The 15704-nt window shown below is 34.0% G+C and overlaps 2 protein-coding genes across 2 annotated transcripts; one reads left to right on the plus strand and one right to left on the minus strand.

The window, feature by feature from the left end:
- The first annotated feature begins 10166 nt into the window (after positions 1-10166).
- LOC139873493 (uncharacterized) lies at positions 10167-11002 on the plus strand. The gene has a single exon (XM_071861421.1). The coding sequence runs from the start codon at positions 10246-10248 to the stop codon at positions 10834-10836; it is 591 nt and encodes a 196-aa protein (XP_071717522.1). The 5' UTR covers positions 10167-10245; the 3' UTR covers positions 10837-11002.
- Positions 11003-12024: 1022 nt separating this feature from the next.
- Positions 12025-15391, minus strand: LOC139873308 (transcription factor ABORTED MICROSPORES-like). Its single transcript, XM_071861240.1, has 8 exons — positions 15294-15391; positions 14906-15091; positions 14735-14813; positions 14581-14649; positions 13797-14501; positions 13201-13509; positions 12943-13119; positions 12025-12422 (listed from the first exon to the last, which is right to left on the minus strand). The coding sequence occupies exons 1-8, from the start codon at positions 15389-15391 to the stop codon at positions 12180-12182; spliced, it is 1866 nt and encodes a 621-aa protein (XP_071717341.1). The 3' UTR covers positions 12025-12179.
- Positions 15392-15704: the final 313 nt, after the last annotated feature.

The following is a 15704-nucleotide window of genomic DNA, read 5'->3' on the forward strand; positions in this document are numbered from 1 at the left end:
ATGAGTTAAACTAGGTTATGTAATCGAAATTACTTTACCGAAAAGAGGGGCGTATATTTTTGATAATATTTGATTGATTAAAGTGGGATGAAAGACCAAAAAGATTTTTAATTTTATTTTTACTTTGTTTTTAAAATTAATATTAAAATAATATTGTAAACTTTTTAAATCAATATATTTAAAATTGTAAATATTTGAAAAATTAATATTTTTAATATAAGTTTGTATGTATAAAAATAAAAATATAATTTAAGTTTGGTGTGAATTTTTAATATGAATTTTTAATTTTATGCATTTTAAATTTAAGTTTGGTGTGAATTTAAAAATAAAAATTTACTTTATTTCATTAAGTTAAAAATATGATTTTTAAAATTCGTCGTGAGTTGAAGACTAGGTCGTTGAACCGAAATTGCTTTACCCGAGGGAGGGACGAGAACTTTTATTATCATTATTTTTAATCTTATTGAACTAAAGTATGCCAAAAACATTAAAAAAACCCAAAAATCTTTGCTTTTAAAACAATGTTTTGAAATGACAAAATTTTAAATTTTGTCGAGGGACGGACTAGGACATCGTTCCGAAACAACCTCGTCCTAAATAAAAGGAAAAACAAAATTTTAAATTTAATTTATGTTTTATTAGTATAAGGTTTTATATATAAAAAAAAAAAAACCACCGCGACTCGCAGAGGTTTAAATGGTCCTACCACCGCACTCGCGGAGGTCAAAAAAACCAGAACCATATCTGGTCGAACAGACCAGTCCCCTTCACCACCACCCCCATTTTCCACGAAAAACACACACAAAAACCTCTCAAAATCGAAATTTTTCACCAATAATCGTCAAATTTGTTGCTAAAATCACAATGAGGAGACTATTATCAAGGAATTACTCAAGAAAATCGGTAAATTTCTACACCTAAACACCATTTAATCCGAATTTTTAGTGTTCTTGAACAATTTTATACCTAATTCGATTTTGATGCTTTCTAGTGTAATAATGCTTCAATTGTTTGTGTATTATGCTTGTATAACCTAGATTGATGCTATTTAACATGATTAGAAGCTTTGAACTTCAATTTTTAAATAATCTAGGGTTTGTGTTCTTGAGCAAAATTAGGGCTTTTTGATATAAACAGGTTATGGCCGAATTTTATTGTTAGTTTATGCTAAATTGAGTAGTGTAACATGTTTAGGTTGCTAAATGATCAAAACTTTGATCCTAAACATGATTTATGAAGATTAAAGTGGACTTTTTGAACCAAAATTACATGAACTTGATTTAATTGATATGAATTACATGAAGAACTTATTTAATTGTTATAATGATTGTTTTTGACATGTTTTAAAAGATAAATGCGAAGGAACTTTGTATACATTTTTGTAAAAGTATATTTGTAAAAGTGAAGAATTGTTAATATTTTGAAAATGTGTGTAGAGTTTAATGTGGATTAAACATATCATTGTAATTGTTTAGATTTATGACTTTGCTAAAACTAATGCATATTTGGATGCACAAAAATTGTGTTTGATATATTTTGCAGACTGAAAGGGGTGAATCTTCATCCCAGGCTCGCAATGCTCCTCCGGAAGATACAGATCAACAGGAAATTAATAACCAATACCGACAAGATATGCCTCACCTAATTATTTCATATTCAAACATTCATGTGGCAGATTTACATCCGAATTTGAGATTTGATAGATATTGGATAGACTATCCAAAATATCAAAAGAACCTGCACAACCTTGTGTCTAATAATGTTGAGGTACCCAGAGTTATAGATTGGGAACCATTAGAGGTAGTGGAATTGGCCGAGCCAATCAGGGAATTACTTACTCAAAGGTATGGTAATTCTACTTTTAGTGATTGGGTACGTTTATTCAACATGCGTAGACCTGTGTATAGAGAATGGTGTATAGAGTTATTATGTACTATTGAAATAAATGATCGGGTAGATACTTTAACTGATCGTAGTTTTCTTAGATTTTTATTAGGAGGGGAGATACGCCATATGTCTTTACTAGATATGACTCGGGCTTTACGTATATATACGCCCGAGGAGCTAGCATCTTATGATTGTCAGAGGTTAATAGTTTATGGTAGGAGGGTGGATGAGAATTTTGATACGAATGACGTATGGAGTAGGATGACTAGCCATCGTCGATTCCAGGGGTAATTATACTTTTATCTTGATATTGATAGAGCTGAATTAAGAGTAATCCATAGGTTTTTAGCCAATTCGATTACACAACGAGGTAAGAATAAGGAAAAGGTAAATGAACAGGATTTGTTTTACCACACGTGTATTCGAGACCCACAGAGCGCTGTAAGTATACCTTTTTGTGTGGGTTATTATTTATTGACTATGGTTAGGGGTATGAGACGTGGTAGCATAATAGGAGGTGTTATATTTATTACTTTAATTGCTGAATATCTCGGTGTGGATAGAAGTCGGGGGGGGGGGATTATTAATGGCAGAACCAGAACCCAGCGATAGAATAGATTTGCGTGTTTATCATGGTGCTAAGGTCTTAAAGAAACGAAACAACGCGGCAGCACGTTATGATGGCAGGCATCCACAGGTTGAGAGAGATCAACAGCAAGGTCAACCGGGAGGGGGTAATCCAATGACGAAAATGCAAATTTTTATGTCTCGACACGAGTACGAAATGGCTAGACAAAAAGTATTTCAATATTGGCAGTATCATCAAAGCCAAATCATAAGTCATTGTACACACGTAGGTAGAAACTACATTCCTACCGTTATGCCCGAATTTGCTCCTTGGACTTTAGAGAGCCGACCACCATATCCTACATATGACCCGGTCCAAGCATTTTACAACATCTATGGATACGCTTGGGACCCATACTGGAACCATCCTCCTCATCTGTAATTTTCTATTTTTGTTTATTTTATTATAATGTTACTAATTCTTAATTTTCTTATTTCTTATTTCTTATTTTATTATTATAATAGCTTTAGTAATTTTCTAACTTTATTAGATTTTAATAATTTTTGAATGTGGTGTGAAAACCCAACTTCAAAAATATGTATACATGTGTTTGTAGTTTATCTCATGTACAAAACAGGGTAAAACAGCGCATTTTCAAAGACTGGCATTAAGTTCAGTAAAAGCTATTAATTTTGACGACAAAACGAAAAACAAATGTGATGTACCAACAGACGGAATGAACAAATGATGTGCACCATTTATCATTCAGCAAACAAACGCCAATATGTTTGGAAACTTTGGTAAAATTTAATCATTTTTCTACGCTAATCACCCTCAATAATTTAAATTGTTACTGATTTCTTGCAAATGAGGGCATTGCAAGATCTTAAGTGTGGGAAGGGGTTAAATTCTTTCGGATTTTTAAAAAATTTTAACTTAAACACTTGGTTACCATTAAAAATACTAGTAATGTAGTAGTTGTATTAGAATCTAGTGCTCTCTGATAACAAAGAACAGCCCTAGTCTTATATACTGACTACCCATTTCTAGTAAAAATTTTCAAAATTTTCAATTAAATGAACTCAAAATCATGTTTATACATATTTATGAACGATAAAACTAGATGTTAACACCGAAATTATTGTTACTTCGGAAAGGACATAAATTGAGAAACAAACCAAAATGTTAGAATTCGTTTAAAATGGAATAGAGGACAATAAAAAGGCAAATAAAAGAAAATAAAAGCCAGTGTGGGAAAATTTACCAAGTTATCTTAAACATATGTCACATATTTTTGTACAAATAACTGAAGATACTTTTGCTTTGGACTAATCTAAACCGTTTTACCCAATTCCTTATAATATATTTGAAAGAAAGATGGATCTACACGATGAATCAATTCCATCGTTAAAAGGAAGTAAAGTCTTCCGAAAAAGAAACGCGCTTCTTGATTTAGGTCATGAAGTTGTCGTCCAGACCAGCTGTAGGTTGACGAAAAATCTAGAAAAATCATCACTAAAATCAGCAGGAAATTCACGGACCTCAGCATAAATCAGGGTCGCCAAGTGGTCAGACTTATCCTAACCATGAGAGGATCTGTCTTGTAAAATAGGGAGGACGCCGTGCAAATTAGCAGGATAAGACTAATGAATCAGATCCTCAGAAAGGATAATCTCCTTAAAGATCAAAAATCAGCTTTTAAGCCTGATATTACTCAATCCTAGAGATTGACCTTAAAGATTGAGAATTACAAACTCATGGAATTCAATGATATCTAAACTCGAGCTTGAACGAGAAAATATTTTGATCAAAATTACAAACTGATTTGTTTTCTGAAAACCTATTTTTAATACGTTCATTACCATTAAATGTAAAATCGTAGGAATTCACCTGGAATTCATTAGGTCACCTGAACTAAATCGGGTGTCAACCGTAAGAACGGTGGTTGCATAGCATGGTCAAAGACAGGACCTTGTGCCAGACCAAAGAAAAATTATAAGGGTGAGCTTTACTATTGCTCCTACCAAGGATAGTAATTGCATCCGACACGTTATAGACCATAATTAAAAGCATGTCACGGGACATTGCCTTAACAGTTGCTTGTTCAACGCTTTCCTTTACAACCGGACGGTAGTTTATCGAAAGGTAATATACGGAGCAAGTATACTAGACGTGTTGCTTTCCTAATACAAGGTTAGCAAGTGGGTAACACAAAACCGCAAGTGTTGAGCTAAAATTTTCAAATCTGAAACCCACCAAACCCACAAAAACAATTTGCAAACACCGGTGAAGGGTTATTTCGGAAAATTTATCTAGGGTAAAAGCTAGATTTAATTTTCAAAAGATCAAATGTTTTCATAAAGATCCAATTTCCTAACGGATCTAAATTTTTATAGTCATGTGGGACTGTAAACCACAACGTTACTATCATTGTTCATACCGCCGTAATGAAATCACTGATGTACAAAGTGTGAAGAATAAAGAAGTGATTCTAGTATGTTTTTATTCAAAACTATATTGCTTGAGGACAAGCAACGCTCAAGTGTGGGAATATTTGATAATGCTAAAAACGAACATATATTTCATCGCATTATCCCTCAAGAAAGACAAGCTTTTAGTTGCAATTGTTCTATTTACAAGTGATATTCGTTTAAATAATAAAAGGTGAAGACAAAAGATAGATTCGACGAATTGAAGACGCAAACGACCAAAAAGCTCAAAAGTACAAAGTACAATCAAAGAGGTTCCAATTATTGATGAGAAACGTCTCAAAATTACAAGAGTACAAGATTCAAAACGCAAAATACAAGATATTAAATTGTACGCAAGGACGTTCGAAAATCCGGAACTGGGACCAGAGTCAACTCTCAACGCTCGACGCAACGGACTAAAAATTACAAGTCAACTATGCACATGAATATAATATAATATATAATTAATTCTTAAAATTAATATATATATTATATTATATTATGAAAACCGTCGGCAGCTTAGGATCCTGGTTTGGTGAGCTGAAATTGTGGGCTCCGCACTCGCGGAGCTCTGAAGAGTAAAATCAACCGCACTCGCGAAGCATAGAATTCTATAAAAGCCCATGCAATTCGACGGTTTTGATATACCTTTTATATTTATATATATTTTTCTTTCCCCATTTTTTATGTATCAAGTATCACTCCAAATCGTAATCTCAATTTGTAATTTTAATTTTAAGTTAGTAATAATAATAATAAGGATCGATTAGTCGAATGTTTTAAGGTTTTGTAAGTCGAAACTCTGTCCGTGTACCACTACGCTAATAACACCCACTGTAAGTTATGTTTATGTTATTTTCATTAATGTCTCGTAGCTAAGTTATTATTATGCTTATTTAATGCCGAAATAATCGTGATGTTTGACTAAAAATATTAAAATTGGGTAATTGGGCTTTGTACCATAATTGGGGTTTGGACAAAAGAACGACACTTGTGGAAATTAGACTATGGGCTATTAATGGGCTTTATATTTGTTTAACTAAATGATAGTTTGTTAATTTTAATATAAAGATTTACAATTGGACGTCCCTATAAATAACCATATACACTCGATCGGACACGATGGGCGGGATATTTATATGTACGAATAATCGTTCATTTAACCGGACACGGGAATGGATTAATAGTCTATAGAATTATTAAAACATGGGTGAAATTATGTACAAGGACACTTGGCGTAATTGTTAACAAAGTATTAAAACTTTGGATTACACGCAGTCGATATCCTGGTGTAATTATTAAACAAAGTATTAAGACCTTGTTACAGTTTAAGTCCCCAATTAGTTGGAATATTTGACTTCAGGTATAAGGATAATTTGACGAGGACACTCGCACTTTATATTTATGACTGATGGACTGTTATGGACAAAAACCAGACGGACATATTGAATAATCCAGGACAAAGAACAATTAACCCATGGGAATAAACTAAAATCAACACGTCAAACATCATGATTACGGAAGTTTAAATAAGCATAATTCCTTTATTTTCATATTTAATTGCACTTCTAATTATTGCACTTTTATTTATTGTTATTGTATTTAATTGCACTTTTATTTATTGTCATTGTATTTAATTGCACTTTTAATTTTCGTACTCTTTAATTATCGTAATTTTATTTTATCGCACTTTTATTTATAGCAATTTCATTATCGTTATTTACTTTACGCTTTAAATTAAGTCTTTTATTTATTTAATATTTTACATTAGGTTTTAACTGCGACTAAAGTTTTAAAAATCGACAAACCGGTCATTAAACGGTAAAAACCCCCCTTTTTATAATAATAATATTACTTATATATATATATTTGTATTTTTAAAAATTAAAACTAATATAGCGTTAAGCTTTCTTTAAAAGATTCCCTGTGGAACGAACCGGACTTACTAAAAACTACACTACTGTACGATTAGGTACACTGCCTATAGTGTTGTAGCAAGATTTAGGTATATCCCATCTGTAAATAAATTAATTAAAACTTGTATCATATTTCGTCGTATTTCGTAGTAAAAATATAACTATTTCCTAGTACGCCTTGCACACATCAGTTGTGGTGGGTGGTGGTGGTTGGGTGGGTGATGGTGGTGGTGGTTGGTGAAGGTTGATGGTTGGATGGTGATGGTGGTAGTTAGTGGTAGGTGACGGGTGATGGTTGAAGGGTAGTGGTGGGTGAAGGGTGGTAGATGGTAGTGGTGGGTGGTGGTGATGGTGCTTTATGTTGGTGGTGGTGATGGTGGTGGTAGTTCTGGGTGGTGTGGTAGTTTACATTATGTTTCATGTATAATAATAATAATAGGTTAGTGGTAAAAACATGGGGAATCCATTTGAGCCATATATGATCGATCCTTAAACGAGTTTTCGAGCGAGTCGAGTTGAATATTAACATGTCATACTTGGCTCATGAAATCAATCGAACAGTATTTTGTGTTCGAACTCGAATCAAATTTTAACTCGAAATAAATGAGTTTGCTAAACGTTCTATAGATAACAAAAATGCCCGCTTTTCTAAAAAAAAAAAAAATAAAATAAAAAAGAAAAAAAAAATCATATGTTACTCTTTTATAAACGATTCTGAGAATAAAATCGAGTGAATTCATTAAATTTATTGAGGATTGTTAAACATTAGATAGGATTGTTAAACATTATATAAGTTAATGTATGTAATTTTTACATTATGTTATTTATTTTGGTACTGAACGGTTTCGTGTAACTCGACTCATTTAATTTGGATAGTGTAGCTCGACTCTTGATTGAACGTAAACGAGCATACGAACTATTCGAGCCATATAAGCTCGATTATTAAACGAGTTTTCGAACGAGTCGAGTCGAATATTAACATTTTCATACTCGGCTCGTGAAACAAATCGAACAATATTTTTTGTTTGAACTTGACTCTAATTCGAAATAAACGGGTTCAAACTCGAGTAGCTCGTTAAAAGCTCGGTTCGTTAATAGCCCTATGCTAAACGTTCTAAAGATAATAAAATGTCTGCTTTTCTAAAATAATAAAGAAATCATATGGTACTCATTTATGGTTCGATAATAAAATCCAGTGAATTCGTTATCATATATATTAAGGACAAGAGGGATTGACCAACGAAGCATTGCTTCAGTGATATCCGGCCCATATGATCCTAGGCCCCACGTTTGCAAAGACGGAAAAGGAAAACCATGCAGGCTTGAATCCGAGTTCTGGCAAGCTGTAGGGGTTTATGGTGATGGTGTTTCGCTAGGCTCCAGGGGGCTACGGGGAACCGCTGGATGGGTTGACAAATGTCAACACAGGGCTTGCATATCCCTGCCGAAACATATGTTTAGGAAAAGGAAGACAAGAGGGATTGAAGCCCCTCATTGGTCCAAATTTACTCTTCACAATTCCGACACTATTCACATTTTCTCTTTTTTTTTGGTACACATGTGTTTCCCTAGCTTTATCACTTGAAAAAGGTACGTAATATGAACACATATAAAACTATTACTCAACTATTTAATTTATTTTATTTCACAATTTTTTAATTAAAATCCCAGCGAAGTGGAACCCCATAACTCTTGTTAAATTTATTGAGGATTGTTAAACATTACTTGAGCTAATGTATGTAATTTTTACATTATGTTCTTTATTTTGGTATTTCGTGTAACTCTGACTAGTTCGACTCGTGTAGCTTGACTCTTGATTGAACGTAAAAGAGCACATGAACTATTCGAGACATATTGGCTTGATATTAAACCAGTTTTCGAGCGAGTCGAGTTGAATATTAACATTTTCATACTTGGCTCGTGAAACAAATCGAACAATATTTTTTGTTCGCAGCGGACTCGAATTCGAACTCGAAATAAACGAGTTCGAATTCGAAATAAACGAGTTCGAACTCGAATAGCTCGTTAAAAGCTCGGTTCGTTAACAGCCATATGCCAAAACGTTCTATAGATAATAAAATGCATGCTTTTCTAAAATAATTCATATGCTACTCATTTATGGTTCGAGAATAAAGCCAGTGAATTTAAGTTTATTGAGGATTGAGGATTGTTAAATATTACATGAGGTAATGTATGTAATTTTTACATTATGTTCTTTATTTTGGTACTAAATTAAATGGGTATATTAATATCACTTTTTATCATTCTGATATCACACCGATTATATTAGTAAGGTATTTGTTACTCGAATTGGCATATAAAAGAATAACGATATCAACTAGTCCGGTCCGGCCCGCGCGATGCGGCGGGGATTTTGGCTGGCGTATTCATATTTACACAGTTTTATTTACAGAAGGGAAAACGGCTCATGTGTTATGCGTCGTTGTTGGTGTTGTCGTCTTTAGTGTTTTTTAAAATCTGTCCGGTTCGAACGTGGTTAGTTTCGTTTTGTTGATAAAATTATTTCGAGCCTAATGGTAGCGGAGAAAAAAATTTAACTCGCGGCGGGCAGGAAGATACGGGCTGTCGTTGTGTTTAGCGTTTTTTAAAAAGTGTCCGTTTTGAACGTAGTTAGTATCGTTTTGTTCATAAAATTATTTCGAGTCTGACGGTGCTGTCGGGAAAATTTAACTCCCGGCGAGCGGGAAGGTACGGGTTGTCGTTGTTTTTAGCGTTTTTTAAAAAGTGTCCGTTTTGAACGTAGTTAGTTTCATTTTGTCCTAAAAATATGTCGAGTTTAACGGAGTGCCTGGTGAAATTTAACTCTGGTCGAGGAGGAAGATACGGAGTGTCGAAGGATTTGGGTGAAGTTTTTATTTTAAATTAGACAAATGACAGTTTACCCCCTAGAGGTTGGGGTGTTTATTGTAAGGTGTTTATAGTTGAGGGGGGAGAATGGAAAATCAAGTGTGAAAAGGAGGTGTTACTATTGCCGTTGGGGATTAATTCACTCCATGCCATTTAAAGTGACGGAACTTGAACCCGACCGTAAATGGAGCGGGTGTAAAAAATTATAAAAATTTTCATTGACAGCCGGGGCAAATACTAAAAAAAAAACCTTATTTTTTTTATAATTTTTTTAGTGTATTTTTTTTAGACCGAACCTCTAACATGGTGTAAAACAACTCATAATTCACTTCCACTGGGCCATTTATGCCCTCCTATATATTTGGGCCTTTTAAACCTTTTAAGTTTGAAAGCCCATCCTATTAACTATGTAAGAAAAGTCCCACATACTACGCAAACGAATATTCTTCCTCTTCTCCGACATCTAAAACCCTCTTACAAACCCTAACCCTAAATCAATCAATTTGATCAAAATCATAAATAAGAAAATTTATCAATGGCCGGAGGTAGATTTCGTGAGCTATTTAAGAAATACGGAAAAGTGGCTCTTGGCGTACACTGTTCCGTCTCTGCTGCAAGCATCACCGGATTATACATCGCTATCAAAAACAACGTTGATGTTGAATCCGCTTTAGAAAAGATCCGATTCAAACAACCCGAATCGGTCCCCGAAAATGTAGGTATGGGCGGACCTAAAGATGAAATTGAAACTGCAGTTTTAACTGGGCCCGATTCACTAGAATCGGTCCTTGAAAGTGTAGGTATGGGCGGACCTAAAGATGAATTTGAAACTGCAGATTCAATTTGGTACGATTCACTAGAATCGGACCTTGAAAAAGTAGGTATAGGCGGACCTAAAGATCAATTTGAAACTGCAGATTCAACCGGGTACAATTCGAATACAGAAACGAAGCAGAGGGATCGGACGGCTGAGCTTGCGGTATCAAGCGGCGGTGCGTTGGCTCTGGCGGTTTTGTGTAATAAGGCTTTGTTTCCGGTTAGGGTTCCGATTACGATTGCTTTGACGCCTCCGATTGCTAGGTTTTTGGCTAGGAGACAGATAATTAAAAACAGTTTACGATCTTAGGAGGTTTGTGAACTGTTTGTTGTTAGAACAAGATAAAAGTTGGTCTTTTTTGTATAATCAACATTATCGTTATGATGATGATAGTTTGCTGAATAAATGAATCATTTGAGTTGATTCAATAAGAGTTACTTATAGTTCATAAACTTACGCCTAACGTATATAATCATTGGCCTCCAAATCATAAATTTGCATTTATAGTCAGCTATTACAGATTGAATTTTGTTTGATGAGTTTTAATAGTATTGTGTTTTCTGATTTGACCTTGGATGTATGGTTATTAAATGTTACTGATGCTTGTAGCTCATACTATTTACGATACGGTTTCTGTAGTGCCTATGTATATAATGTCATCAGCTGAAATGAAGTTTTTTGCCCTTGACTAGGTTCACTTTAATTAATTAACCTGGTTATGTTTTTTAACTGTGAGGTTGAAGTTTACATAAGCTTAGTTTGTAAAGCGTCTTGTAATCATAAGTCCTGCAAAATTTTAAGCATCATTGAGTAGGGATGCCTTGTAGGACATTGCAGTACTATTCTAACACAAATGCGTATAACTGTCTATTGATGATGAATATGGCACCAGTCATCTTCAAGATGTATGGTTTATAGATAGATGACTGTCTGATGTACATATCGTTCAACAAGCCAAATAATGTGATTTGATCAGTGGTAGCTGTTAAAAAATTGGCTTGTGTTATATTTAAAGGGATAACGTTGATGTGTATGAAGTATGTCTTGGTTGAATAAAAGGAAACGAGAGAGAGAAAAACGAATTAAATCAAATCATCCTTAAGGCATAATTTGTGGACGCTAGATTAATGACATCTTCCTTCTGTTAGCCCTTTTTAACATACAATCTATTATTGTGATGTGAAATGATAATTTCGAAATTAAGTTTTTTAGGGTATGTATTCCTGGGATTGGATATAATACTGTGACAGATGGCTTATATGGAATAAAGAAGTTACTAGTACAATGTTTGAAAACTGAATCCTCTTTCGTATTCCTCTAAACTCTTTTGATCGAATTCACGTGATTAAGTTCTGTTTATTTGAGTCTTCTTTGACATTTTAAATCTGTAATTCTCAAACACAAAAGATCGGTTTTGTTGAAATGTCTTTTATGACACAATGCGCGTAACTAGACATCAAGTTGTTTGTAAATTATTTTGAAATTCAAAATTGGGTTTGCCACAAACAATAGGAAGCAAATAAAGGCTGCAACAAGTGCAAATTATTAATGGCAACCAAGACAACAGGGTGTTCTTACATGCTACACGAGTAAATCATTTGTTTTACTGTATTAAGCTAAAACTTAGATACTAAGCAGATAAACAGTTGATCTTAGTTAAGGATCTGATATATGGAATTGTAGTGGTACTGAGGTTTTGGTTGGTGGTTGTTAAGGTGAGAATGATTGTTGTGGTTGTGATTGTTATTATAGTTATGATGGTGATGATCCATCATGCCATGCCCATTCTCTAGTGCCTTTATGGAACTTTCCGGCCACACCTTTGACGGGTTTCGTGTTATCTCAAGCAACGACTCCCTAACCTGCTCAGCTTGCACCATTTCACTATCTTTCCTCTGTTACACCAAACAGAAAAAGGTCAGTAAACTCTGTACTTATCGTTTAATAATTCATTTCGTCATATGCATATCATTTTGTGGGTCCTATTTAGGATGCGTTTAATGATTAAGCGCTAAATGATTCAAAAATTTGATTGATTCAAAATTGAATTTAGTTATGAACTACGATAACATGTTTGATAATCCTGACCCTATGAATGATATAAATTAACGTAATAACCTTTAGCATTAATAACTAAAAGAATATACGGAGTAATAGTTTGGTATTCTGAATATAATTTAAGGAGGAAATTACATGGAAATTTATGTGCTGAATGGTTCGGATATTATTTCAAAATGGTTAAGCACGGAGTTCAACAATCATTTGTCTTTTAGTTGTCACTAACAAATGCACTGGATATTGAACAATTTAGCATTGAGTGCTAAATCATTCAATTAAGAGTCAATCAAACCCACCCTTAGCATAAGACCCACAAGACAGAGATAATAATAAGTAGAATATTGTTATTGTTTTCACCTGAACTTTAATGACATTCGAAACCAAACATCTGAAGCTAGTAACATTAACATTTGTCACTTCCAGTCCTAGACAGTTAAAAGCTTCCATCAACCTCACAAACCCTCCTGGTTTGTGCTCACTGAATACTTTCACAAAGAATTCGTTTCCATCTACCGACACCACCTCCACTTGTGGCTACACAAACAAGGATACAAACACTATGTTACAAAACTTCTTTAGTCGAATTATTAGCCAAGAATAATAAAGTTTTACTACCTCCATTTGTTGACCTTTTTCGTTAGCACCTTCAACATCTTGGGTTTGTTTAGGGATTTCAACATTAACCACGCCCGAATAAGCTTCTAATTGTGGCCCGTAAGTCAACAACCCCGGGCCATGGTTGTATCTACGCTTTGCGTTACTTCCATTTCCATGCATTACTTCTTGTTCAACTATCGTGCTTTGGTTGGTTGTTGTACCCTCATCATCAGAGTTCTCTTCTAACTCGTTTTGGAGATCTTCCACTTGCCTTTTCAACTCCATCACGTACTCGATGGCATCCTTAAGAATTGAAGCCCTATCTAACTACAAAACCCAAACAATCCAACATGGGTAAATCTTGACTTTTTGACTTTTAACTATAAAATTAAACTGAATAAAAAACCATACTTAAGGCCTATTTACTTTCCACTTAATGATATGTTCCTGTACATCTCTTAATTCAGTAAGTAAAAATATTAATTTTGATACTTAATTTGAAAAATGATCTGTTTGTAGGAGACATAGAATCAAAGACCCTTCCCAAACAGAAGCATATCAAAACAACACTTAATGCAAAATAAAAGTAAATAGCCCTTAATTAATGAGCATACCTTGGTGATTTTTGGTACTAAAGAACGAAGAGTGTAGAGGCGATCATTAAGCTTCTTTCGTCTTCTACGCTCTGCCACCAAGTTCTTGGATTGTGGCCTGCCGTTCCTCCTCCGACATTTATGATCATCTTCTTCATCATTTTGATCACTACAATCAGAGACAGAATCTGAACGATTCGTATCATTTGCTTGCTTTTTTGGAACATTCTCCGATGGATCCATGAGATGTCCCTTGTTCATGTTTTCACTCATCATTTGCCCCTGCAATGCCATTTCAATCTCACGATCAAATCCATCGTTTTCTTCAGAATTTGGATCAAAAGAATCATCATGATTCATCATCATAGACTGATTATTACTTGTGCCTTCCATGAACGTGTTCTTCGTTTGTCTGCCTTCACCAAAGTTAAACTGTTGTAAGAATTTCATTTGGTTCAAATGGTTATCAGAGATGTTTTTTGGTGTCAGGTTTAGGTTTTCAAGCATAGTTGTAGGAGATATTGGAGGTTGAAAATGGTTGTTATTTGGATCTTTTTGATCATCAAGTGCTTGAGCTATGTAATCTTTCGATTCCTCATCTTCTAAATTATCCATGTTTACCGCAAAGCTTGAGTCCACATTATTGTTTGTGTTCAACGTCGAATGTTGTTCCAATGACATAAACATAGCGGTGACATAATCAATAACACTTCGATCTTCAGTTATCTACAAACAAGCATACACAAGATAAGAATAACGAAACATACAATCTGTTTTTATGTCGTTTTAGACGAGGAAACTTAACTTGTTTTGATGCAAAAAGTTCAACAAGGCCAATTGGAACAGGAATAAGAACTTTAGTCCACAAAATGTCCTGCAATGTGGGTGAGAAATTAAGCAATTTAAAGTTATCATTTGAGTTGCCTAAAGAATTAACAAACAAAAAAAATTAATAATACCTCAGAAAAATCTGAGCTTGAGCTGTAGGAAAAGTTTAGCCATCTTGGTTGATTGGTCATCATGGTCTGTCCATATATTCTGAAAAAAAAAGTATAATAAAAAGATAAAGGAATATAAAAAGAAACATAAGTCGTTAATCTCTTGATTAATGATCTAAAATGTTTTATTACCCAGAATCAAAAGTGATGGAAGCTGGTAAGGGAGAAAGCAGTTGGCAAGCTTCAGTAGTTGGGTGATTAAAAGCAACATCTTTGCATTGAAATAGTTGTTGTTGATCAACACTATTTTCATCTTCACCATTAATCACAAGTCTTGCATTGCTCCCAGAACAACAACAATCTACCAATTCAATCACCCTATATCATCACATAATAATTGTACGTACCCAATTAGTTAATTAACATAATTAATACTTGTAAATGGATAAGATTTTTTTTGTTTAAGCTACTTGGAGAAGCGGAACATTTTTACTTAACAGTAATGCCGTGACCGTCTTCAACCTTTTTCAATGACAGATATGTTGTTAGTGAGATTTGAACTTGTAAAGTTTTATTATACCTTTGATCTTTACTTGGTTTCCATAACACACAGTAATCCCAACTCTCTGGACCAACAATGGATCTTAACCTTTCCATCATTTCTTGCGTCACCTCCATCTTAATTCCCCTACACAGTCAAAACAATTTAAACATGATTTATGAGAGTAAGTTATACACATTACACATGTTATTACTCCAATTGTGTAGTAAGGGCCTGTCCCGAGAATTTAAGTACACAAAACGAGGTAGAAAAAAGTCCCTTAGGCCCTAACGAATAATATAGGCTATAACATAAAGAAGTTTGTATGATATCGTAATTAGGCCCTAACTTGCTTATATATAGTTATCGAAACTTAAAGAGATAGCATACTTACCAATTACGAAGTTTGTATGATAACTTTAATAATGTTATGATCCTTTTTTACTGAAC

The sequence above is a fragment of the Rutidosis leptorrhynchoides genome, chromosome 10, assembly GCF_046630445.1.
Source record: "Rutidosis leptorrhynchoides isolate AG116_Rl617_1_P2 chromosome 10, CSIRO_AGI_Rlap_v1, whole genome shotgun sequence".
Classification (NCBI taxonomy): domain Eukaryota; kingdom Viridiplantae; phylum Streptophyta; class Magnoliopsida; order Asterales; family Asteraceae; genus Rutidosis; species Rutidosis leptorrhynchoides.